The sequence below is a fragment of the Ovis canadensis genome, chromosome 19 (assembly GCF_042477335.2).
Source record: "Ovis canadensis isolate MfBH-ARS-UI-01 breed Bighorn chromosome 19, ARS-UI_OviCan_v2, whole genome shotgun sequence".
Taxonomy (NCBI): domain Eukaryota; kingdom Metazoa; phylum Chordata; class Mammalia; order Artiodactyla; family Bovidae; genus Ovis; species Ovis canadensis.
In genome coordinates, this window is record NC_091263.1 from 44637006 (window position 1) to 44664255 (window position 27250).

Below are 27250 nucleotides of genomic sequence, written 5' to 3' on the forward strand. Positions count from 1 at the left end.
TCGGCTGGGAACCAGTGCGTGCTCCTCACCACAAACCTTAGTTCTTACCAACAATCAGACATGGGGCTGTGGTGCATTACTTGAATTTTTAAATCTTAGGCATGATGTAGCTGGATCTGAACTTTGCTGAGCAAGACCTGCTAATTCAGTGTAGGGAGAAAGGAAAGATGGCCGGGTTGCAGAGGCTTCGCTTCTGCACATAGATGCGCACATGTGCCGTTACCCCTGACCCAGGACACAGTGTGGGTAAAACAGCGGTGGATGGCTCTTCTGGTGAGTAAGCCTGTAGTGTGTTGCCATCTAGTGGAACCTATGGCAAACTAAAGATTAATGTATTCTGACTGCAGAGTTCACCAGAGCTAATTACATCAGCCGGAGAAAATAACTGAAAAGTGTTTTGGAAACACGCAAATTCAGGTGAAACAAAAAAGTTGGAGTGACGTTTAGTAATCATGTTTTCTTAACATTGGCAAAAGATCAGCCCGTTTCTCAAGAGTTCATGAATATTTACCACCAGGGACCTAACAAGTTTTTCAAACACATAACCAGATCAGGACCACGCACTGTCATTGTCGTCTATACAACAGGCGCAGTTTCCCATTCAAAGTCCTCGACAAACGAGGCTTGGTTACCACCCGGTTATTTTAGTATTTTTTAGACGGTGATTTTAAGGTTTCAAATACCTTTCTCGCTTACATTTCCACTTTTCCTATTAAATTTCCACAGGGTAAATATGTTTGTTTTTAGAAGAAGCAAGCACCTGACTTGACAAAGTAGGAGTTCCACACTTTAAATTCTAACTAGCATCCCAGACGTGTCTGCTTCTGCGGTTTCAGACCCGGTTGGTGTGCAGACCTGCAGACTTAACACTGTGGAATGTTTCATGAACACTGACTCCTTGTTCTCCTTGTTTCTTTGCTCTTTGGCTTCTGTTTGCCTAGATCCCTTCCTGGTGCCACAGCAGCTGAGTGCGCATCAAATCTGAAGAAAATCTACACAGTACAAACCGTACAGGTAAGACCAAGAAACCTGCTGTTTGGGGAAGCCTACCCGTTCAACCTGAGACCTGCCGCTGAGCTAGCAGCACCCACCCCGACTCTGCCCTGGCCTCAGCCCTCGGGTTCATTCCGGCAGAGCTTCCCTCAGCCATGTCTGCCCCAGAGGCAGCTGATCACACTACGCTTCTCTTGGTGACCTATAGGATGTTATCTCGACTTCAGTGTTTCCCCAACCCTCACAAACAGCAGTGTGTGGCATTGCTTTGACGATATCAGGCTGTGTCCCATTCAAACACCAGCTCAGCCATTCCCTTCCTGGGCTCTGTTGGCCATCAGTGAGAGGCCCTGGCACCCGCTTGCAGGGTTATCATAAGAAGGGTCACGGGTCACGCTGGGAGGACAGGACAGTGTTGAGCAAGAAGGTGGAAAGTGTCAGACCTGTTTCGTACTTCCACATTCGAGTTCCATCGTCCTGAGTATGAGCCCTTTAATTGCTGTGAAACTGGTGTTGTGGTAGCACCTGCCTCCATGGGTGTTTGTGAGGACTGAGCGAGATGATGTCTTTACCAGGTTTCACGGGAAACCTGGCTCTCAGCAAATGTGGGCTCTTAGATCTCTTAGTTCATTCTCTATCCAACTCTTAGGATGAACATTAAAAAAAAAACAGACAAAAAAACTGGTTTATTTAGTCGATCACATTACTGTTTTGTTCCAGGGAAAATTCTATCAAGTTTCTCTCGCTTTTCTAGTTTAATACATTGTTGAACACAAAATACGGCTTTTAGGCCTGCTTCATACTTCCATTGACTATATGTCCTGAATTTTCTAGAAGGCCCAGTCTAAATCATTTGTGTATTCTGCCCCTAAATCTTTTAATATCTTAGAAATTTCAATACATTGCTGTTTAGACTGTGTCTCTCTGGCAACCTCTCACAGTAGCACAGAGATCCTATATTCAGATGCTTCTGCGCCTGTCTGGTTCAGAAAATTTAGGGCTCAGGAATCTGATTGTAAGTGCCTTGCCAGCCACAGAAGACCCTAAGCGGGGTGTAAAAACACAGTCGCAACCACAGGCCGTTTCTGATCTGGTTGAGAAAATGACATAAGCATGTGGAAAGCAGAATAACAGAGCTGCTGTAAATAACCAGTGCCAAGTACAAGCAGTGTCACAAGGCAGCACACGGGCCACTGTCCAGAGGGACAGATGCTCTCAGAGTCTGGGAAAGGCTACCCCTCCCTTCTCCCTGTGGTGACATTATGGGCCTTGTTACTTCTCCGCAGTGCCACTGTGTAAACCTCCGAGCACTTGATTCTAAACCTGTCCTCATGTAGAAGTTCTTAGATCACGCTGGTTTTATCTGTCTATTTTTTTTTTTGAGGTCCTCTTTAGACTTTTTCCACACTTATTATGACATTGGATCATCAGAACTCTGCCTGGGATTCCAGGAAGACATTGGTACAGTCACACTGAGGGATCAGTTTGTTTCCCTGACCCTGCGTGAAGACAACAGAGCGTTGGTTGAACCTTGATATCTGGCAGCAAGTGACTTAGGACCTTCAGGGACCAATTTAAATTTCCCAGGCCAGCACATACTAGGAAATACTTTCAAATAAACTTTATTGGGATATAATTTAGCAGGTTTCTGAAGTGTATAGTTTGATAAATTTTGGCAAAGATACACAAGGATGAACTATCACTAGGATCAACATAAAAAATTTTCATCCTGCCTTAAAATTCCTTCATGCCCTTGCCTTCTGATCCTTCTTTTCCAGAAGCAATCACTACTCACATTTCTGTCACCATGCCTTAGTTTTGTCTTTTATTGAACCTCGTATAAATGGAATCACACAGTATTTTGTGTTGTGTCTGATTCCTTTCGCTTCATAAATACTGAAGGATCAAATGAGTGATTGAGGAGTTAATAAATGAAGCACTTGCCTGAGTCACAGCAGACTGCTCGCATAAGGATCCATTGAGCGGTTAGTCACACATTCTCAGTGAGGGCAAAACCTGATTCTTGGTGGGGAAACTGACCGTACTGGTTTCATACATTAAGCACAGATACGCATACGGTACGTATACAGATACATAGTCTCTCGGTGGTATTAAAGTTTCGCAGTAAAGTGATTAGGAAAAGAGCTCCTTCAGCATCAGTTCAGTTCAGTTCAGTTCAGTCGCTCAGTTGTGTCCGACTCTTTGCGACCCCATGAATCGCAGCACGCCAGGCCTCCCTGTCCATCACCAACTCCTGGAGTTCACTCAGACTCATGTCCATCGAGTCAGTGATGCCATCCAGCCATCTCATCCTCTGTCGCCCCCTTCTCCTCCTGCCCGCAATCCCTCCCAGCATCAGAGTCTTTTCTAATGAGTCAACTCTTCGCATGAGGTGGCCAAAGTACTGGAGTTTCAGCTTTAGCATCATTCCTTCCAAAGATCCCAGGGCTGATCTCCTTCAGAATGGACTGGTTGGATCTCCTTGCAGTCCAAGGGACTCTCAAGAGTCTTCTCCAGCACCACAGTTCAAATGCATCAATTCTTCGGCCCTCAGCCTTCTTCACAGTCCAACTCTCACATCCATACATGACCACAGGAAAAACCATAGCCTTGACTAGACGGACCTTAGTTCGCAAAGTAATGTCTCTGCTTTTGAATATGCTATCTAGGTTGGTCATAACTTTCCTTCCAAGGAGTAAGCATCTTTTAATTTCATGGGTGCAATCACCATCTGCAGTGATTTTGGAGCCCCCCAAAATAAAGTCTGACACTGTTTCCACTGTTTCCCCATCCATTTCCCATGAAGTGATGGGACCAGATGCCATGATCTTCGTTTTCTGAATGTTGAGCTTTAAGCCAACTTTTTCACTCTCCACTTTCACTTTCATCAAGAGGCTTTTAGTTCCTCTTCGCTTTCTGCCATAAGGGTAGTGTCATCTGCATATCTGAGGTTATTGATATTTCTCCCGGCAATCTTGATTCCAGCTTGTGTTTCTTCCAGCCCAGCGTTTCTCATGATGTACTCTGCATAGAAGTTAAATAAGCAGGGTGACAATATACAGGCTTGATGTACTCCTTTTCCTATTTGGAAGCAGTCTGTTGTTCCATGTCCATGCTGCTGCTGCTGCTAAGTTGCTTCAGTCGTGTCCGACTCTGTGCGACCCCATAGACGGCAGTCTACCAGGCTCCGCCGTCCCTGGGATTCTCCAGGCAAGAACACTGGAGTGGGTTGCCATTTCCTTCTCCAACGCATGAAAGTGAAAAGCGAAAGTGAAGTTGCTCAGTCGTGTCTGAATCTTCAGGATCCCATGGACTGCAGCCCACCAGGCTCCTCCGTCCATGGGATTTTCCAGGCAAGAGTACTGGAGTGAGGTGCCATTGCCTTCTCTGTCCATGTCCATAGTGGGGTGATAATGAAACACTGCCCTAAGGGGTCAGGAAATTCTGTCCTATGCCTGATGTGTCTGTCCCCCTCCATTTCCTCATCTGTAAAACTGACATAGATAATAGCAGTTCTGCTCCCTGAGGTAGAATAAGGGATTAAGTGAGATTGCATAGCTCTTAGTAGTGCTTGGCACTTCATAAGCCCTCACCTGTCAACAGCTTTTACAAAAGCCAACACTTTTGTAATGAAAGTAGACCCTGACAGTCCTGCCCTGTAACTTCATCAGCTAACCAGGGAGGATGTGGGCTGGGGTGTAGTAAGGTGGTCACATTGCCTGGGTTAGTATCTCACATCTTCCACTTAGTAGCTGGGGCAAGTTGTTTTGCTTCTCTGTATCTGTTTACTTATCTCTAAGATGGGAATAATCTGATACAAGTTGTATGAGTTTGTGAGAAGGAAATGGCATAGGACTTAAAAACACATAGTAAGTGCGTGATAATAATAATAAATTCATCTGCCATTATTTCTCAACTTCTCTTGGAACATCTTCTTGTACTTCCCACAGTCATTTTTTTAATTGTATTGCTGTATAGTTGCTTTACGATGTTGTGTTGGTTTCTGCTGTACAGCACAGTGAATGAGCTATATGGATACATATATCCTCTTTTTGGGGTTTCCTCCCCATTTAGGTCACTGCAGAGTGTTGAGCAGAGTTCCCCTGTGCTGTACAGCACGTTATCCTTAGTAATCCCTTTTATGCATAGTGGTGTATAGGTGTCAGTCCCAGCCTCCCAGTTCACCCCACCCTGCCCCTTTCCCCGCTGGGTGTCCATACATTTGTTCTTTACATCTGTGTCTCTGTTTCTGCTTTGCAGATAGGTTCATCTGTATCATTTTTCCTAGACTCCACCTAAATACGTCAATATACAACATTTGTTCTCTTTCTGACTTACTTCACTCTCTGACAGTCCCATTCATGTCTCTGCAGATGGCGCAATCTTATTTTTTTCTCTCGATTTTTTATGGCTGAGTAATATTCCATGGTATATGTGTGCAGCATCTCTGTCGTCCTTTCCGCCATCGATGGCCATTTAGCTTGTTTCCATGTCCTGGCTGTCGTGCATATAGGGCCACAGTGAACAGTGGGGTGCCTGTGTCTTTCTGACTCTCAATCATGTTTTAAATTCTGTGTACCACGGCTTCTAGATGATTTCAGGCAATTATTCCCCAGATTATACCACTGCAAATACCTCTACTTAATGAAGACATGTTTAACTTATCCGTAGGTTTGGGGATTTCAGCCTGTATCCTTAATATCGGTGAATAGTTTTTAGTGTTTGAGAACTAGCCTGGGTGCTGATTTTAAAATCATTTGCGAATATGCTTTTTCTCTACTCTCTTTTTGTTCTGTGATGGTAGGTTTATTCTTGACTGTTCACTCTGCCGGTACTAAAAAATTTACATCCCCTAATTATGTCTGTTTTTCCTTCATGCATGTTTAGATGCAGTGTAAGGATCATGTGTTATTATTGATTGCTTTCTGTAAGGACGTAGCATGTCTTGTACTTTGAGGCCCTCAGCAAGTCAAGGATGCAGATGGAGGTAGAAGAGGAATTGTTATCCCTATTGATCAGCTGGAGTGACTGAGTCTGGGAGGTTAGTGGCCCAAAACATGTGGTGGAAACAGCCCGTCATGCTGTGTCTCTGGGACCGGAAGTCCCTCCTCCTCTAGGTCCATCCTTTTGCTTTTGCTCCTCCCTGACCGAGGAGTAGATGGATGAGGCCTGCGCCTCCAGCTGGCCCGGTGACCCTTGCTAAGGACACACTCATCACAGCCAACAATAATGCCCTCTGCTTAGAGTTAAATTTATTTCCTACTTTATGGCCTTTCTTGGAAAATTCCATGTTTCATTTAGATGTGTTTTCCAGACAGCCTATTGATTTCTTTTACTCTTGTGTAAACATTTCCAAATTTTCCACATTTCTCCTGTGTTTTTATGTCCTGAACGGATGCAGCACAGAATAGAAGACAGCTTCTGAACAAGCTTGATGGGAGAGAGCTACCAGCCAGAAGCAGTTTGCAGGGGAGGGCTCTGTTGCTACCAAAATTTCAGCCCTGAAAGCCCATTCCTGTACAGCATTCTAACCCACTTTGTTGCTGTTAGCTGCTCAGTCATGTCTGACTCTTTACAGCCCCATGGACTGCAGCATGCCAGGCTTCCTTGTCCTTCCCCATCTCCCAGAGTTTGCTTAAATTCATGTCCATTGAGCCAGTGATGCTATCTAACCATCTGATCCTCTGCTGCCCCCTTCTCCTTTTGTCTTCAGTCTTTCCCAGCATCAGGGTCTTTTCCAGCGAGTCAGCTCTTTGCATCAGGTGGCCAAAGTGTTGGGACTTCAGCGTCAGCATCAGTCCTTCCAATGAATATTCATGGTTGGTTTTCTTTAGGATTGACTGGTTTGATCCCCTTACAGTCCAAGGGCGTGGCAACACCTTAAAGGTGATACCTGAGGTGTCTCATTGTTCGATGTCCTACCCAGTGGTCCTGTAAATTGATGGACATTTTGCTTAAATTTAAAGAAAAGAGAAACTTCACATTTCTTCTGTAAATGAATGTCCAACACTGTTTATTGTAAACTGAAAGTCTTCATAAGAATACATGTGCGTGCTAAGTCGCTTCAGTCATGTCTGACTTAGCTTGACTTTTCTCTGTTTCTCTCAATGTGTGAACCTCATTAGCTCCCTAATTCAGACGTTGTTTTTCATTCACTGACTTCTTGCATGGTGGGAAATTGCCCTGATCCTAGCCTTCATCTTCCTTGCTCCCCAACAGTCCTCCAAACTTTGGTTCTTACTTTAAGTCAAGCCCTTTGGAATTCAAAGCAAAACCCATTTCTCTCTCAAGTACCTAGCTTTCCCAAGTCAGAAGCACTTTGCTTTCAGCCTGTTGTGTCCGCTATGATTGAAAAACATCCATTAAGCTCTCTGTAGTTGCCTTCTTTCTTCTGGGCTCTGTCTGCCCTTTCCATAAACACCATTGATTCAGTTGGTGGGATGCAAGCCCCAGCCAATTAGAATTACCCAAGGAATGAAAATGTTTGTTTAAAGATACTTTCAAAGATTCGTATGCTGTGACCCTCAGAAGAAATTGTGGATTTTGGTTTCTTTTTTCCTTTGGAGGTGTATTTGCTCGATTCTAATTTTTTTTTGTTGGTATACTACGTTGTCTGTCTCCATGTGGCGTTTTTTCATCTCATGTATTTTCAAATTTATTCTCTCTCTTTTTTTTTTTCTTCAGAACATTCAGTAAAAAACTGAGGAGGAAATTTGCCAATTTTCCTGGCAATGATTAATGATCTATTTGGCAAAAAACTGTCAGGAGGAGCATAATTGCTTCATCAGAACTAGTAGGTTGGGGATTTATCAAGTGGACACCATTGTCTAGTGACTGTAACCACTCCTGAGACTCATCACAGCACCCTGCCCCTCACTGATGTCCACACATGTTGACTGAATAAATGATGTTGGACTTTTCCCTACCTCTCCTCCAGTTATCATTAAGTCTTTTGAAAAGAAAAACACTTCATCATTTTAAATAAATATTGTGCTTAGTTCTATTGTAATATACTGTTTGCAGGCCAGTTAGAATTAATTCTAAGTTTACAGGCTTTTGAAATCTATTTGCAAGTTTCTATCAATGATAAAACATAGATGTTTCAACAAAAATAAAAGTGTGTTATGGAGAGCATGACCAGGAATTCTCCAGCTTCCAGGGAAACGGCGCTTTTACTTGCGCAGGAAAGGAGGCAGCACAAGGGACTGTGTGATGCTGGCTTCCTCCCTCCAGCTCTTTCTCCATCACACGTGCCTGACGAGTAGTTTACACACTGGGTGAGGTTTGCAGTAAGGAAACAGATTGACTTTGTGCTGTGGACTTTAATGGGGCTGTTTTTAATGAAGTTACCAAACATGTCACTCTCATGTTCTGTTCCTGCACAAGCATGCAAATATGGGCTTGAATAAGTACATTAGGTCAGACTAAAGTCTTTTACTGTATCTTCTTGGAGTGTAATCTCCTCCTCTCAGATTTGCCAAGACTAACAAAATCAGTTGTCCATTTGTGTTTTCAAGGAAACTTCTAAACTCACACCCTATAGCACAATCCTTAGTGTGTTGTTCTTAAGTTTGGAATGGGAGAAGTGTTTTGTTGTGTTTTCCATGGTGCCTCAAACACTGGGTGAAAAGTTAAGATTTGAGAACTTTGGCAGGTGTTCTAGCCTGGGATCCCTTTTAGGAAACTTGAAGTTTCCCAGGTCTGAAGTCGTCTTGGTGAAAGCAGACATTTATATTCTAACATAAATGTGTTCATAAATTCTGCACAGGTCCTTGCCATATCATTGTGGAAGTCCCAGGCTAGAGCTAAGGCAGCAACATAGCCAGTAATTAAGGGAACCTGCTGGTGGGAAATGGTCTTCAATGGTGCCCCTCACTCTGTGACCTCATGACCTGTTCCATGGCTTCTAGGATTGGAGAAAGATGTGCCTAAAATGGGTCGTAGTGTCTGCAGAGGAGGAAATTGCTGAGTGGTTAAGATCACAGGTTTTAGAGTCCATGTGCCTGGCCTCAAATTCCAGCTCTGCCTATTCACACCCATACCACAGACCAGAAATGAAATATTGGGATAATCTTACTATTTGCACCGATTGCAACCATTTATATGGTAGGTGTTTCCACAAAGATAGGCATCTGTTTGATGACTTACAGAGTTATTTTCAGCTACTCCCTACTTTAGCACTGTTTAGTATAAGGAACACTGATGCTGCTGCTGCTGCTAAGTCGCGTCAGTCGTGTCCGACTCTGTACGACCCCATAGACGGCAGCCCACCAGGCTCCCCCGTCCCTGGGATTCTCCAGGCAACAACACTGGAGTGGGTTGCCATTTCCTTCTCCAATGCATGAAAGTGAAAAGTGAAAGTGAAGTCGCTCAGTCGTGTCCGACCCTCAGTGACCCCATGGACTGCAGCCCACCAGGCTCCTCTGTCCATGGGATTTTCCAGGCAAGAGTACTGGAGTGGGGTGCCATTGCCTTCTCCGAAGGAACACTAGGTATTCTTATTAAATCTGTTGTCAAGTAGGGTGTGTTTCTTTTGCCTTCACTTTTATTTTACCATTCATTATAGCTGGCCTTGCAATGAATCCAGCTTTAATTTTCACACAACATGGGCTGAAACAACCCGATAAGATTGTTTTATCTGTGTTCGATGAGAGGATTATCGTTCAGCATAGATAAAATGTCATTCCACCTATGCTACCCTTGGATTCATTTTTCTAATTGTTCTCTTGCTTGTTCTGTTCTCCTCAGATCCACTAGGAGTCCCAGTTTTCCTTGACTTAACCTCAGCACACAGAATATTGTTTCTCATTTGTATAGTGATTCTGTGCATAAATATGTTCATAGTGCAGTGATTCTCAGGCCTGTTCTGAGCAAACTGGGACGAGTTCTCTCCTGTGTATACCTAGTCTTTGTCCTAAGCCTGGCAATCATTCCAAACAGTCATGCTGGGGGATTAGTCTGTGTGCCTCAGTTTCTTTATCCATAGAACAAGGCTAATAATTACACCTTCTATTGAGATTGTCATTAGGATAAATTTCATAAACATGTAGACGTTCAGAGACCAAATTCTGGCCCTGTTAATGATCCTGCTATTATTCTCATTGTTACTATTACTCTACTGTTTTTACGTAACCTGTTTCTGACTACCAGCTACCATGTGTATTAGTTCCAGCTGCTCTAACAGAATACTGTTTAGTTCAGTTCAGTTCAGTTCAGTCACTCAGTCGTGTCTGACTCTTTGCGACCCCATGAATCGCAGCACGCCAGGCCTCCTTGTCCATCACCAACTCCTGGAGTTCACTCAGACTCACGTCCATCGAGTCAGTGACGCCATCCAGCCATCTCATCCTCTGTTGTCCCCTTCTCCTCCTGCCCCCAATCCCTCCCAGCATCAGAGTCTTTTCCAATGAGTCAACTCTTTGCATTGTCTGTGCGTGGTAGAGAGAACTCTCTTCCTTTCCTTATCAGGACACCAATACCATCATGGTGCATGGGGTGTTCCATCCTTATGGCCTGATTTTGTCCCAAAGACCCTACCTCCTAATACCATCCCAGTGGGGTCTTGGGTTTCACTCTGTGAATTTGGGGAGCACACAGACATGGAATTCATAACACCTTGTATCTTGGGGAACTTGTTGCTTTGTCAGCTGAGCTGTTCGTTTTTTCCTGCTGGGAGAGGAAAGGAAGTGGGGAGTTTCCTGTTTGCCTCCTGTGTACCCCCTCCCCCAATCCAAAGTGTAACAGACTCTTTCTAGGCTTAGAAGACAGAGTCTGTGTTACAAGGAAATACGGTTCAGTACATATATTCAGCACTACTGACTTTATTATATGCCATCTACGTGTCAGAAAAATCATTAGCAAGATCCTTACCCAGTTTTATGTGGAGACACATTGCATAAGAATGGTTGCTTAATAACCATAGTTTTGTGAAGCATACAACTTGGCCCGACTTCAGAAAAGAACGTTCTTTAATGTTATGTTACATTTCCTAGCAGAAAATTATAAAGAATACTGAGAAAAATCTAGTTTGAATGGATAGGACTTAATGAGAACCTGATATTTTTTTTCTTTAATACGTTAGTTTTACAATCTAGCAGTACAGTAAGTCAATACTGGCTATATTAAACAAAGTGTTTTTCTTTTAAAGATATTCTGGAGTGTGTACAATAATATTCCTCCTGTGACTAGCCTGCCTTTGAGATGCAGTTATCATTTAATGAGAGGAGAGAGGCGACCACTCTGGTAAGTGTCTTCTGTATAATTCGCAGTTATGGTGGGAGGGAAATGATTGTAAACTTAATAAAATGTTTACCTTCATGCCAAATTGGAATGCCACAGTAATTTTCTCCTAGTGATGCTGCCATGATTTAATTTTGAAATAGGCCCTGCCCGCCATCCCTTTCTCCTTGTGCCCCAGGATGGTGAGTAGGTATCTCAGCATCTGCCCATGGCAGACCCTGCCACGGCCTCTCCATAAGTAGGTCCTCAGTAGCTCTCTGAAGGGCCCATGCAGGTCTTTGTTTGGGGGTGCAGCATCATTTGGGTTTCTTCTTTCACTTGTTCAGCAATGACCTGGACAGTGCAATGAGAAAGCTTATAGGCTTAGGGAAGGTGAGGGGACAGATGTGGTGCCCAGGAACCGTGCATGAACAAAGATCACGTCCCCGCAGACATACCTCACATGGACCACCTAGGAAGTGTACGATACTGATCTCGGCCCACAGTCCAGGGGAAGCTGTCTTTCTTCTCTAATGGCTGGGGTGGTGCTGAGTGGGGGGAAGAGTAAGCCACTTTGCCTCAGCTGGAATCCCAGTTAATAGTGAATCTTTGTATCATGTTCCTTGAATCTTCTAAGTCATTTACTCATTAATAGAAGGGAAATGTACCTTAACTTTTTGAGAGTAAATGACAGAAACCTAAACTGAGCCAAAACTGGAATCTTTGGGCCTCTGTAGCTAGATCGTCTTCTGATGGGGCTAATTTCGGGCAGATCTGGGTGCTTGGTTGTTACTGGGACTCTGACCCTCGGTGGCAGATTCGCCTTGCTTTCCTCTGCTTTGGTTTCATTTTCAGGCAGGTTCTCCCATTTAGGTGACAAAATGGCTTTCCTAGGCTCGTCTTTCACCCTGCAAGTTCATCAGTGTCAGCATTCACCAGCCCCAATAAAATGCCAGGGCAGGCTCTCTCTGGCCCCATGTGGGTCATCTTTCCATCCCTGGCCAACCCCAAAGACTAGGAGGAGACAACATTCTCACGGGCAGACCTGGGTCATGAGCCTATCTTTAAAGCTAGGGTGTGAAATCAGCCATATCAGAAAGTGTCTGACATAAGAGTAGAGGACAGGAAGCTATTTAAAGGGAGATTGGGGTGCTCTTGCCAGAAGGGGGAGCAGTTACTACAGTGGGAAGCAGCAGATACCTTATACAGGAGTTGAGTCTCCCATTAAACTTGTGACACAGGGCTGAAAGGCCAGTCAGAGGAGGCGATGTCAAGAACGTGACGTGGAGATGTAAAAGCCCCCACCCCTGTTAGGCACTTGCAGTCCCTCCCAGATACTCTGGGGAGCCTCTCTGCACCCTTCCTTGAGGATGATCATCTTCCCTGCCCTTCTGGCCACTGAATCCCACTCCCTTCTCCATCTCCATTGCCTTCCTTTTTCTTTCATCCGCTTCTGTTTCCAGTACAACAGACAGGGATGGGGAAGTTCATTGCAGGATGCTGCCTTGTCTTTTGTTTTTAATGTCATGCGTTGTTAAACTAGATGTGTGCAGGACCACATCATCCAGTAGTATAACTTTGAACGTTGGTTTTTGATCCAGGGAAGAGGAGAGTAATGCTAAGGGTGGCGTGTGGAAGATGAAAGTCCCCAAGGACAGCACGGTAGGTTTGTTCTGATACTTTTCCATGAGCTGAAGTTGTTGATTGTATGTGATGAACCTATTGTGTGTTTCAGACAGTCCACCTAGTAGACTCAGAACAGGACTGGGAGTGAGAAATTCAATTCTGAACTTGGTGGTTTTCTTTTTTATTTTAGACTTTATTTTCCATTGGGGTATAGCTGATTAATAGGCTTCCCAGGTGGTGCTAAGTGATAAAGAACCCGCCTGCCAGTGCAGGAGACATAAGAGACTTGGGTTCGATCCCTGGGTCAGGAAGATCCCACTCCAGTATTCTTGCCTGGAGAATGCCATGGACAGAGGAGCCTGGCAGGCTACAGTCCACAGGGTTGCAAAGAGTCAGGCACGACTTGAAGCAGTTTAGCAGCAGCAGCAGCAGCATAGCTGATTAACAATGTGTGATAGTTTCAGGTGAACAGTGAAGGGACTCGGCCATACATATACACGTATCCATTCTTCCCCAGACTCCCCTCCCTTCCAGGCTGCCGTGTAACATTGAGCAGAGTTCCACAGTAGGTCCTTGTTGGTTATCCATGAAATATAGCAGTGTGTACATGTCCATCCCAAACTCCAGTCTTGGTGGTTTTCTATCTTAAACACTGTCACCTTGAAAATACACTGTGAGTCTCTGTAGAAATGGAGTAATAGTATGACTGTATCATAGAGTCTGAACAACTCCATACCTGTAAACTTTACCAAAAAGCTAATTATGGTTGTGTTGTCCTCCCCAGCCATAGCCAGCATGTGGGAGTAGGTTTACATAAGTGAGAAGCAGGACCCTTCCCAGCAAAGGCTCGTCCCTTCCCCACTGTAACGACCAACACTCCTGAGAGTGATCCCGGCTTGGAGGGTCTGGACGCATGGGAGGGGTTGCATCTCAGTGTACTTTGGGGTTTGATGCAGGGCTGTGCTGAGTCTCTTTCTGGGGCTGATGCAAACCTGGGTGGTGGCATGTCCTGCTGGGGCACTGATCGGTGGTGGTCATGCCTCAGAAGCCTGAGTTTCCTAAGAGTGGCCTCTACTTCATTATACTCACTGAAAAGAACATTCAAATCTGCTCTGAAGCCTTGGGAAACCAAAAGTTTCTTTCAAAATGGATGTGAGGACTGACAGTCTCACCTTTTCATGGTTTCTTTCATATGGAGAAGTGCAAAGAATTGAAACATCTCTAGGGACCTATAGGCTTGACCAGGCATTGCTGAAGCTGAAACCTCAGTACTTTGGCCACCGGATGGGAAGAACTGACTCATTGGAAAAGACCCTGATGCTGGGAAAGATTGAAGGCAGGAGGACTGAAGGGGACGACAGAGGATGAGATGGTTGGGCGGCATCACCGACTATGAGTTTGAGCCAGCTCCAGGAGTTGGTGATGGACAGGGAACCCTGGCGTGCTGCAGTCCACCCCTCTTTGTGGGGTCACAAAGAGTTGGACACAACTGAGTGACTGAACTGAATGGAAAGATATGACCCAGTTTGTTTCTTAAAAATGCAAACTATCATTAAGGTGCCTAGCTACAAGATTTGCCTATTATTTGATATATAGGATTTAAAAAACGTCAGGGGAGGGACTTCCCTGGTGGTCCAGTGGCTAAGACTCTTTGCTCCCAGTGCAGGGGGGCTTGGGTTCGATCCTTGATCAGGGAACTAAATCCTGCATGCTGTCATTTTGAATTTCCGTGAAAACAGGTTTTCCTTGTCACGTTTTTTTTTTTACTCACGGTAGATGTTGAACTCCAGTGGAAACGATCATGATGGGTGAAAAGTAGCTGAAAGATGTTTGTTCTCCCTCCTGGTCAGCTCACTCAAGCACATTCAGTCAGAAATAATAACGCCTTCACGACTGTAGAAATGTCCTCATCCCAAGCCACTCAGCCCTCTCTTCTTTGCTGACCAGCGGGAGTCTGGTGGGCTGGCCTTGTTTGCAGTCACTGTGGGACAGGGAACGTTTCCTTCCCATAACTTCCTCTCGACACACTCACCTTCACCCCTGATAGCATAAGAGACTGCAGACGGGACAGAGAGGAAACGGAAAGGGAGGGCTTCTAGGTGGGTGGGAGGTAGGCCAGGGTCTAGGAAAGAGAAAAGAAAACCCTCTTTGAGAAGGAAAAGTCATTACTGTTCACTGCTGTGGTCTTGGTTAAAAATTCAGCGAGGCTGCTTTCAGCTCATTAGAACATGATGATAACACACACTTATTATAGTTAATATATACTGGGCAGCTGGTCCAGAGCACACGCGCAGCTATTTATGGAACAGATCTTAAATCTTCAGCCCTGTTGTTACAGTCACAGTACTGAGCCCGTCAAATGCATATGTTGACTAATTGCATGGTCACAGCAACCCTGGGAGGTCGGTCCTTTTATTACTCCCTGTTCACCAAAGGGAAACTGATGCTCAGAGAGGCTGATAGCCGGCCTGGGGCATAGGTACTCAGCCGGCTATCATGTTTCAAACCCAGTTCTGACAGGGTTCAGAGCACATACACCACGTCAAGGAAGAGATCCAGGATGAAGAGCTTTTCGAGGAGAAACCAGAAGAACTTGAAGGCCTCCAGTTACCTGTGTGTGGACACTGGCTGTTGATGGATGGTGTTAGTAGGAATCGGAGAGGCTCAGTTTTTCTCATTGGGAAGGAGTGGACCAGAAAGTGAAACTGAAACGTGAAAGTGTTAGCTGCTCAGTTGTGTCCGACTCTTTGCAGCCCCGCAGACTGTAGCCCGTCAAGGCTCCTCTCTCTATCCATGGAATTCTCCAGGCAAGAATACTAGAGTGAGTTGCCATTCCCTTCTCCAGGGGATCTTCCTGACCCAGAAATCAAACCTGGGTCTTCCACATTGCAGGCAGACTCTTTACCACCTGCACTGATTCTTTGAGGGGAATGCACGTCTACACACACACACACACACACACAATACACACAGTTAAGTTATTTAGCAGAAACAGAATGCCTTCAAGTGAACAGAAATCTCCAGGTCTCCAGCCCTCAATAAACCAGAAATTTCCTCAAGTGTTCTTCACTTGTGTAACCTTGGAAATGCTTTATAAACTTCAAGGAAAAAAGCAAAGGGTTTTTGAGGAGGATTTTACTAATAGCATTCACTTACAACCAGCTGATACATTTTGAATCCGAGAGAAAGAGATTAGAAAATCCTAGGTCATTTGAATGCATTTCTCCCACATTCTTCTCAAATTCATCCCAGGTGGCACTCAAGATTAGCTTTGCCACGTTAAACATACAGTTTCGTGGACACAGAGTTTGTGACTTGGGATCCCTTGGATCTTTCTGTGCAAAGTGATATGTGAAACAGTATGATCTGTGCCACCACGTGAGTGTTCACACCCATGGTTCAGCCACATCTGTGGGCCTGTAGTACAGGTGTGGATAGGGCGTGAGAGCTAAAAGTAAAAGTGACCTGTGTAGCTCCTGAAGATAATTGTTTAAAAACGTGTATGTGTTTCTCTTCTTCGGTTCTGGCGTGTTTTTTATTCTCTTCCCACACAAGTCCACAGTTTGGAAAGAGTTGCTGTTAGCGACTATCGGGGAACAGTTCACAGACTGTGCCGCCGCAGGTAACGATGCTCTCAGCTCTGGTCATCCCCACTTGCGTGCGCTTGGCTTGTGCTTTCCCCCTGCTGACGTTTGTTTCCATATGTTTGGCTTTTGCATATCTCAGGGTCGTTTATTTTGTCACTGTGACGTTTACTTAGCTTTTTTCCGTGTGATCATGGTGTTTCAATGTTATATGTGTAGGTATATATGTATATTTACATATTTGTCTGTTATGTGCATATACGTATGTGTGTATGTTTATATATGTATGTATTTTTTGCACATATAGCTCGTCTTCATAGTATCCATGACCACCTGTCCAAGATAAATAGGTAGGAAAAAAGGAAAAAAAATTATTTCTTAAGTTGAAGTATAATTGGCATACAGCACTGTATTTGTCCCAGGAGAAAATGAAATTTGACATTGATTCCTAACACAGTTGGTGGTAGGTTTTCTTTGTCCATTCCAACCCTTCCAGAAGAGGCAGGTATGTTTGTTGGCTGCTGAAGTTTGTAGTTAAGCTGGCACGATCCTTTCTGTCTCTCCATCCCTCGCCCTTGCTGTCTGTCCTCTTCATCCCTCTGCTCAGAATGAGCCACAAAGGGGAGGTGGCGCTGAATCACCATTAGTGCCTATGATCCCACAGCTAAGGCCAAAATGTAAAGTCTTCAGGACTTTACAGACCATTTTCAAATACTGAATGAGCTCTGAGAGCCCTGTGAATGCATTTCTATTTTGCATTTTTCAATCGAAGTATAGTTGATGTACAAAATGTGTAAGTTAACATGTGCCCAACCTAGTCATAGTCACAGTTTCCCAAGGTCATATACTCCCTCTGTAGTCATTACAAAATACTGACTCTCTTCCTCAAGCTGCACAACAGCCCTGCAGCCTATTTTTTTACCTAATAGTTTGTACCTCTCAATTCCTTTACCCGTTTTTATTTTGCTTTGTTTTTTTGTCATGAAACCACTCAAAGAGGAAAATTGAATTGCTAGTTTACAAATTTGTTTTCTTCTTGGGTAGTTCTTTTTGAATGCTTCTGAGAGGTAACATTTAGAATAACATTTTACCTGTTCAGCTTTCAGTTACAATTTCTTTTTAAGCTAATTGATATTGATTGATTTGCCCTCAGACTTCTTAAATGGTGCTGCCTTTGGGAACCCTCCTAGGCTTAGCCAGTTCCACGCAGGTTCCAGGTTCACCTCACTCACTGTTTCTTCATTTTACTTTCATTGTCCTTAATTGTTATACTTCTTTTTATTCACTGAAGACAGAACCTCGGTTAAGAGGAAACTGTCTTAAAGGTATAGGTCCCTTCTGTTTTAATAGAGGGTAGTTGGCAACTGTACAATATGTAGCCAAAAAACTGTGTCTTCATTGTGATTATAAACACATACATCCCTGGGAGTTTTCTGTATGAATTATTCCCATTTCTAGAACCAGGGAAAATAGTCTAAGTAACAATAAATAGCCAGGATTGAGCAAAGGAGGTGTATTGTTCTGTGGTTGACATCGGAATGAGAGCACTGTTAGCTATTAACCGCTGGCTCCTCATTAACCCAGCTCCACCACTGCAGCAGGGCAGCTAGTGTCTCCGGGCCTCACTTCCCTCATCTGCATACAGTGACTCCTCCTAGCTCTGATGTCTTGTGCTGCCAGTATCCTAGAATCGTCAGGGCCTTGCTGCTTGATGCTACTTGTGAATATTCCATACTGGCCGATGGATCTTCTTTTGCATACAGGCTGCAGCCTTCTTGTCATGCCCTTCTGAAAGTGCTGTGCCAGGAGGCTACACCAAGGTACCAAAAACCAGGCCACACTGAAACACTGACAGTTCAGCCTTTCCAGCACCAATCCATTCCAGCACCCTTTGGTGTACCAATGGTGTAGAAATGGGCAAAATCGAAAGACAAGAAAATGCTAATCTTCTCCTGGCTGAGCTTCATGACGATTCTTGACAGTGATCAATATGGAAGCTTTCCTCTTTGCTTGCTGATTTTAAGTTCACATAAAATTTAACATTGAGCTCTAGCAAATATACTTTGAAGATAAAAGGAAAAATAAGAAACCTGTACATAAGACACACTTCTTGATGGGCTAATAAGTTTCCATGAATGGCCACGATCAGGTACTGTTTACTTTGGGGGGAGGGGATTTTTGTTGAATTGTGACATGTATACAGAGACGTACACAGACTATACTGTGTGTAGTTTGATAAACATTCCCAAAGTAAACAAATTCCCATAACTGGCATCCACGTCAAGGAACAGAACGTCCGTGGCCCTTCAGAATCTCTCCACACCCTGCCTCCCCGAAAGGTGGCCACCAGCCTGACTTCTGATACCTCCCGCTGATTTTGCCTGCTTTCACACATTTCTATACAGGGAATTATTTAGTATCATATCACACATATTTAGCCCGGAGTGAAATTTATTTTAAAAGGAAAGGGAAAGAGGGAATGAAGGCAAGAAGTGAAGGACGAAGAAAATAAAACGATTATTTTGCTGAAGATGAACCCCTCTAGTAATTGGACAGGCCCTCATTTATAGTGTATCTAAGTGCTGTAACCTTTTAATCCTCAGAAGACACACAGGAAAACTGACAATGTAAATATTGAGATGTGCAGATTTACCATAAAGACAATTAGGCAAAACGTATTCACTGCAGCACAGTTTCCTAACTTTGATAATGCTCATCATTCACATCTGACTCGTTGATGCTGAGTGTGCAGGGTCAAAGGGGTGACCCTATTTCAGTAATGTGCAGCCAGCACGTAAATCTGGAGTCAACAGGCTTTACTCCTGTCATTTTGCTGCTAATTACTATATAGAGAGTGCCTCCTTAGGACAGTACATAACCTTACTTTTCCAGCCACCAATTCTCAAATACCTACAAAACAGCCCCAAATCTGGAATTCAGTCTTAGAAAAAAAAAGACCTACATTAATCAAAGTAGAGAAATACTTTCCTGCCCATTCACTGAAGTGCTGTAATAACGGAGCCACACTTAGGCAATATTTGCTCTTACTTTATACACAGTGCTAACAGATGGTCATTGATTCTCTAGCCCACAGTTAAAATGCCCAGACCAGAAGGGGTATGGCTAGGGAGAAGCAGGAGAGAGCTAGGAGGATTAACAGGACAGGAGCAGACAAGCAAACCACAGAAAGCAGAATGAGCAACTCAGAACACGCAGTCTGGGTCCAGTTAGTGTTGGGGCCCAGAGTGCTAGCCACCCCGAGATCTCTGAATGGTTGGCAGGAAGTCAGGAGAAATCCTTGCTGTCCTTAACGACAGCCAAGCATCGAGGAACAGTTCATGTGAGTTCACTTGGCTTTCAGAGAGCCGAGCATTATGCAACTTGTTTTAGAAAAAGTCTCATCAAAACAGAGTTCCAAATAGTCCAAGGCTTCGGTAACATGTTAAAAAGGGCAAATTACTTATCTGGAAAATCTGTTTGGCCAGGACACTGTGTTTATCTAAGTCCCTGGATGAATGTGATGGGACCGCTACAGCTTTAGCTCACTAACTTGCTTTTGTCCAGTGATTTTCCCTTAGTATTTATCACGAGTTCTCTCATGCCACTTTCTTTTGACCATCTTCATAACCTACCAATAAAATGATAAGAGTTAAAAAGCCAACTCTGGAAGACTTGAAATGATCACTCATTTCTATTTTTCCCCTGCCTTCCCTTTAGATGATGAAGTAATAGGAGTTAGTGTCAGCGTCCGGGACCGAGAAGATGTCGTCCAAGTCTGGAATGTAAATGCCGCGTTAGTCGGTGAAGCCACTGTTTTAGAAAAGATCTATGAACTCCTGCCCCACATATCTTTTAAAGCAGTATTTTATAAACGTAAGTGCTTCATTTCCAGTTACTACTTTCTAGCTTATTCTTTCATACTCTTAAGGACAGAAACTGTGTTGCCAAGGAGGTGCACGGAGAGTCACTTGAAATTCTATGATCCACTAAATAATTCAATAAAATACATTTATGGGTCTAAAAAAACAGTTTAGCTTTAGAAATTAAAATGAGATTTTGTCATCTAAACACATGTATCATAAAAAAAGAGATACATTATTGTTTTTGTTATTTCAAAAATTTAAACCTAATCTCAGACTTGTCATTCTTAGAAGAAATTGCCTTCTATTTGAAGCAACAATAACAAAAAAGTTATTATATGAGCTGGCAGGTAGATTTTCAATCATCCCTTCCTAAACAGGGATTTATAATGTGTAACATCTGTATTTGTGGAGGAACTCATTCTGAGCACAGGCATGATTGAACGTTCTACTGAAATGCTAATACGTCCTCATTACAGATGACTGTGACCCAGGAGAGAATGCACGCACAGTGGTGAAATGTTAACAGTATGAATAGGTGTGTGGACCCATTGTTTCCATCATGATTCATGTTCATTGCTTTTGTGTGCTCTTTTGAAAAAGTCATCTTTTTCATAATGAAAACAGCTTAGTGCTATTAAACCAATGTTTAGTAGATCAAACTGCAGGTTACAGTTTTAACAGTGAGTTAGAGGAAAGGATTGATAGCCCTGCACACATATGATGAATTTCCTGTTTTCCCAAACTATTTCAAGAGTCAGTAACCCAATTTTTTTCAACCATGGTGTTTCATTGAATCTAAGATGCCTTTGATGATAAGTACTCTTTTAGTATTACTAAGAAAGAAAAATAAAAGTCTCCTAATTTAACTGTGACATGGTCTTAATTCCAGGGGTCCTCAAATGTGCAATGGGGAGGTCAGGGGGGAGTGCATCTTAGAATGAATGAAATACACTCCATGGCCGTTTTACTTTTCCCAACCCCTTATCAAAAAGAAGAAGAAAAAAATCAGACTTTCTTTTGTCAGTGTCTTACTATGGCATGAATCTAAGGCCTCCCTCTTAGGAATCATATAATGGCAAGCCCAGTGATTTAGGTTGTAAGCTATGGGACAGATCTCCTGCTGCAGATATCCAGAAGGTGTTGAGCTTCTGAGTTTTAAATGGAAGTTTATATAGAAGAGATAGAAGGTGGCACTACGCAAGTCGCTTAACTGATTGTGCAGCTTGGAAATCACATGTTTGTAGATGCAATTTGGATTTCTTCAGTTCAGTTTAGTCACTCAGTCATGTCTGACTCTTTGCGACCCCATGGACTATAGCACACCAGGATTCCTTGGGGGATGTTGGATTCCTCAGGGGACATTGATTGTATTTTCAACCCAGACGTTAATTGAAAGGTCACCAAGGGTCTTTTTTTTTTTTCTCTACTCCCTGAGACTAACTCCAGCAGAAACTCTCCGAAAGGAAGTGTTTCACTGACGTTTATGAATGGAGCAAATGCGAGCCTTAGACCCAGCTCCCCTTATCCCTTCAAAGAGGAGGAAAGTGATTTGGAATCGTGAAGTCAGGCACTCTGGATTTTCATCCCATTTCAACACCGTGACCTCAAGCAAGTCACATTCTCTCATCCTTTCACTTTCCCTTGTTAATATTGAGGAGGTTGGTCTTAAATGATCTCCAAGGTCCCTTCTGCTTCAAAATTCTATGATTAAATTTCTAGCTAACCTGCTGTCAGGTAGCAGCAGACTCAATGTGATAGAAGTGTTTAGGCCACAGAGGTAATTAGGCCATCAGTGGTTAGGCAAGTTATTAGGGCAGTGAATAGCCAGGTAAGACGGTGCCAGGGTAGTCATCGCTTCGATGTTGCAATGACTGGGGAGCAGGGGGAGAAAAAGGCCAAACAGAGAGGGGAACGTGCAGCTCCCTGAACTGACTCTCTTAGTGTAGACACCATTGTGAAAATTGCGACTTAGGCTGTGGGTCCTAGTAGAAATGCATATTTTGATAGTATAAATTATCATTCAAAAATTCAAAAATTATTCAAATTGGGATTGGAAAAAACAAGCAGTTCTCTTTATTTATATGAAGCAGGCAGTCCTTTACTCAGTAGAGTTATACACCATCCACTGCAGAATTGATTTGGAAAAAGGAAGTTTGGGCAGAAACGTTCTTCATAGCTGGGTGAGGAACAATGATCCAGTGAGCCAGATTACAAACAGCCAACTCCATGCCTTTCCTCTGTCTTGTTAAAGTAGGATCCTGGTGTTAGTATTCAGGAGCCACTTGAAGTGTAGATATTCTATGAACAAAGAAACCTAATGAATTTGGGCCAGGCCTCCAGCCGGGTGGCTGAGAGTCAGGCTGTTGATAAAAGTTCTCTGTGCATTGGCTACAGATCGGTCGTTTGACCAAGAAACTGAAATGAAGAGAGACCTCCTCCCCCGCCACCCCCCAAATTCTGTTAGGTTCTTCAGAGCAGCTGAATGACAAATGTCTTCTGATGTGAGAATTGTTCAGAGCCAAGGTTGGCAAACTGCACTGTCAAACCAAATCTGCCACCTTCCCACCTGTTTTTGTATGGGCTGCAGCTGAGAATGGCTTTCACATTTTTCACTGGTTGGAAAAAAAATCGAAAGAAGAACTACATTTTGTAACATATGAACGTTCTATGAAATCCACATTTCATATACATATGTATATATAAAGCGTATTGGCGCCTAGCAATGCCCATTTGCGTACATATCATCTGCGGCTGTTTTCATGTTACAAGGGCAGAGTTAATAGTTGAGACAGAGACCCTGAGACCCACAGAGCCTAAGATGTGTATTCTCTGCCCTCTTCCAGAAGGAAGTTTGCTGATTCCTGGCTTTGAGCTTTTCTATATTCCCTTTCAGCCAGAGCTCACCTAAAGCCTGCCGAATTTTCTGTTTCTCAGAATGGCGCCCCCGCCACCCGATTCTGAATGCTCTGTTCTGTCTCCATAACCCATCGGAATTGAACTGTCTCAACGGTGACTGCCCCAAGCTGTCCCTCACACTTAGGAGTAATAAAAATCTGCAGACAGTCCCTTTCTCCTGACTGAATCATTTGGTGCCCAGTGTCACTAAGAGACCTGTGGCTTCCCACCTTGATCCAGCACTGATATATTTTATTGCACAGCAGGCCATCTTTTCTTTAATGTCTATCCTTAAAGTCTTTCTTAAAAAGAATTAAAACAAAAACATAAAAAGTGAAATATTTCTAAATTTCTGCATAAGAGAAATGTTCAATTACATCGGTTTAGATTCCTGGATGCTCATAGGATGGGCTGACCTGAGGTAGCCCTCAGAGCTATAAAGGGTGCTTCTCCCAGTGTTTCATCCAAGTGAAGACCAGGTTTAGGTGAACAACCAGGATAATCCTGAAGGGAAAATGATCCTATTCCCTGCCAAACCCTGACCCCCACACTAGTCTGAAGAATCTAGTTTATCTGAAAAATACAGACTTAGGAGACATAAAATGGGCCAGCCCATGTCTGCCTTCCCAGGACTCCCTTCCTAGCAGGGAAGAGCTGGGGGGGCAAAGCATGGGGAATCCTGAGTGGCCCTTGGCTGTGTTCGACCTGTCATAGTAACTTTTCCTCTTGAGAGAAGAGGATCCACCCTCGCTTCATAATAATGGTTGAACCAGGTCTGGAAAATAGAATTTCAAACTTGGCCTTTTGCCTTGGAGGACATATTCTATATTTCACAGGCCTCCTAGTTCCCACTTCCAGTTTATAAAAATGTAAGTCTTTGGAAAATATTTTTGGTCACATCATTTTTTATTCTAGAGTTCCTATTTGTAATTAGTCATTTTGCAAGCCAGACCCGTAGGGCTGGGAAAAAAAAAAGGGAAAAACGAAAAAACAAAAACCATGACTGGGAAAAATAAAAGACCCATCCGTTTAATCAAACTTCATTCCCCCACAGAGTGTTTAGAGGTAGGGGAGGACCTACGAGAATTGCTACCCCCTTGTGTTGTTCTCTGTTTTGTTTTACTTTTTGTTTGGTTTGGTTTTTCAAGATAGGTTTGTGAATGGCCCTGTCTGGGTTCTGTGAGGCAGCCCACACCCCCAGCCCAGCATCCTGCGGGGGCCCCGTTTTCCCTGCAGCATTTGCTCACAGCCCGGCATATCCTCCTCATCAGCTTGTCAGGATTACTCATCCTCCCCAGCCCAGCAAGAAGAAACAGGCAGCATGCCCATTGCTTGTTTATTCCCTGTTTTAATTCTCATTATTACGTTTCTCAGGAAATGCACGCCTTAGCTAACAGTTACTGGCACACAAAGGTGTTTGAGTTCTTGCCAACATTTGGGGAAACTGAATGAGATGCCTTAGAGGAGGGTTGCCCCATCCTTTGCTTAAAGTTTTCTTTCCTTTTTTTCTTTTTTGTTTTTTTTCTGTCCTTTAGCCCATGAAGAGCATCATGCTTTTGAAGGTGGACGTGGAAAACACTAATTGCACTCTGTAAAGAATTCTTTGTCCTTTGCTGATTGGTTTTGGAAACGGTCTTAACAGGAGGGAGAGTGAAGAGGAGACCTGCCGGAGCCCGATGCTGGTTCATTTAGAGTGGGTTTCTGCCCCTGCAGATTGAGCAATTAGGACTCAAAGTGGCAGGTGGGGAGGGGGGGAGATTGTGTGGGTTTTTACTGTCACATTACTTGCTTTTCTTTCTTTTTATTTTTGGCTTTATGAATTCTCTGTTCTTTTCTCTCCAGTTTTTTTTTTTCTCTCTCTTTTAAATTCCTCATTCAGTCTAATTATTGTTTTCTATACTCCCCTTTCATTGAGGCACAAGAAATCGGTTTCCCTTTAAGTAGCTGTGCTGTACCTAGTTAATGAGAATATGCATAATCGTGACAATACGGCTTTTGAAAACCACACTGTCCTCCGAGGAACACTAGCTTGGTGAAACCTGTCTTTTGATTATTTGTTGTGACACATTCCTACATACTCTGCACTGGGCATTGTTTTTTTTTCTATCCCAGGGAAAAGAAAAACCTTACTTAATCTGATTTTGCACTGACAGCACCCACATCTTTTATTTTTCCTTTTTAATAATTTTTTTGTTAGAAATGAAAGGAAAATAATAGTTGGGTTGCCAAACATGAAAACTATAATCACAGTTGAGTATCAGGATATATATCAAACTGTAAATCTTTGGACCTTCTGTGGAAGTATTTTCCAACCAGAATTTCAATTTGGCCTTTTCAAAAGAAGGCCTAGAGTGGTAGCAGGATTAGTCTCAGTAGGAAACCTTGTAATTTCTGATTTAAAGAGAAGGTGATATTTTAATTGTTTGAACTAACCTTCTTCTGAATTTTGGGTGTGTGTACCCATTTAGGGCTCTCCAAATCAATTCAGACACATTTTGTTAAATGATCCCATTTCCCTGTTCATGTTGTGTGTCGTTTCCAATAATCAATCATCCTCTAGCCTGGGCAACTTTCCCCTGCCTTTTTCATTTAGGAGCAGAAGTTAAATCTCATTTCCAAGATGAATGTGAACATTCACAAAGTTGAACTCTGAATGCGTTTTGTTCACATTAATTTTTGGAATTGTTGAGATACATCGTATTATGTTACCAAATAAATACATTTTAATAGAAGGAAATGACCACCCTCTGGAACACTCAGAATGTTCCCATTTCCCTCCCTGCACTCTGCCAGGCCTCCTACTACATCTGCCTGAAAAAGGCAGGGCCATTTAGAAAGGCTGCCTCCTGTCAGCTTTTTTTTTGGAGTCAGGGGAGCTAGGGCATGCTTATACATCTCACAGAAGGGCAGTGAACTTCAAATTTCCTTTCACCCAGGATTTTTAATTCCTCTTTTATTATTGACCAGCAGAGAGAGGCGGGGCTTCTTCCAACCCCCAACCTGAGTTTGTAAATAAAATTCTCCATTTAAACACTTTAAAGGACTTCAAACAACATCTCTTTACAATCATTGTACCCTTCACTTGCATTACTAACCACATCAACCATAATAAAAAAAAATGATCATGGCTTTTTTTTAATGCTTTGTTTCTAAACTTGAGTTTCTCCAGTGATTTCAAAATGAGGTATAAGGATATCAGACCCATTTTCAAAAGCCTGGAACGTGTTCTTTTTAAACATTGTGCCAACATCCAACTTGTTTTTAAATTATTGATCAAGAATTGAAAAAAATTTTCTGGGCATGAGTTTAAATTCTCTTTTATACTATAAGTATTTTTTCTGATAGATTAGAAGAAAGGATATAATTGACTTATCTTCTTTATAATTGTCATATATATTTCCTTAAGTAAATGGATGATGAAGTATTTTTATTTTTGAACTTTATTTAAGGCATTGTGATGACATGTTCAAGTTTTGCATGTATGTAGCTTTTGAAGAAAAAAAATAAAGTAAAAGGAACAGGAATGTTAGGCTCCCATTAATGTTTTCTAGTTTCTATTGTTTATGATCGCGAAACATGGCTTAACACACAGAGTAGATTTTTCTGTCCCAGAGAAATTGTGCAACTCTTTCTGACTCTGGGAAATACCAACCGTGAGAAGGATTTAATTTGCCTAAGTTAAGAACCTATCATCTAAATTACTCTGAGAGAGGATTTTGTCAGATTTTGCTTTGGAAATTGTTTTAATTGAATATTTAGTTCATAAGGGACAGTGTATGAACTAAGCTGATTTAATCAGTTTAAAAACCTCTCATTACCTTTTTGGATTAAAGAAGCTAATACTCTTTTGAGGGACAAGGGACTGTCTTGTGGGGCATGTGACTTTTGTGTTAGGGTAGTGTCCCCTCCTTGGCCGCGGCCAGGGAAAATGGGCAGTCCCAGCAGAAGCCTGGTGTCTTTCCGCCAAGTCTTTGCAGGTGTAGCCTGGACTCTGTGTAGAGTCATCCGCAGTCCCTCCTGTTCAACTGGGGACGGATCATACCTGTTGAAAGTAACTTGTCTGTATTTTGG

At 43.0% G+C, this 27250-nt stretch overlaps 1 protein-coding gene across 15 annotated transcripts in view; it reads left to right on the forward strand.

The window, feature by feature from the left end:
- Nucleotides 1–27250, forward strand: part of EIF4E3 (eukaryotic translation initiation factor 4E family member 3) — a 524749-nt gene that overhangs the window by 14861 nt on the left and 482638 nt on the right. For 5 of the 15 annotated variants that reach the window (XR_011250845.1, XR_011250848.1, XR_011250847.1 and 2 more), the window contains exons 2-7: nucleotides 942–1014; nucleotides 11141–11235; nucleotides 12813–12873; nucleotides 16393–16459; nucleotides 20139–20294; nucleotides 24715–24872. Coding sequence is in view for 3 of the 15 variants with exons in the window: in XM_069561654.1 (XP_069417755.1) it covers nucleotides 942–1014; nucleotides 11141–11235; nucleotides 12813–12873; nucleotides 16393–16459; nucleotides 20139–20294; nucleotides 20761–20807 (499 nt within the window). In the remaining 12 variants the exon portion in view is untranslated. Of the gene's footprint in view, nucleotides 1–941; nucleotides 1015–11140; nucleotides 11236–12812; nucleotides 12874–16392; nucleotides 16460–20138; nucleotides 20295–20760; nucleotides 20820–21719; nucleotides 21893–24714; nucleotides 26704–27250 lie in introns of those variants that run through there. The other 10 variants (XR_011250854.1, XR_011250852.1, XR_011250856.1 and 7 more) reach the window with 7 other exon arrangements.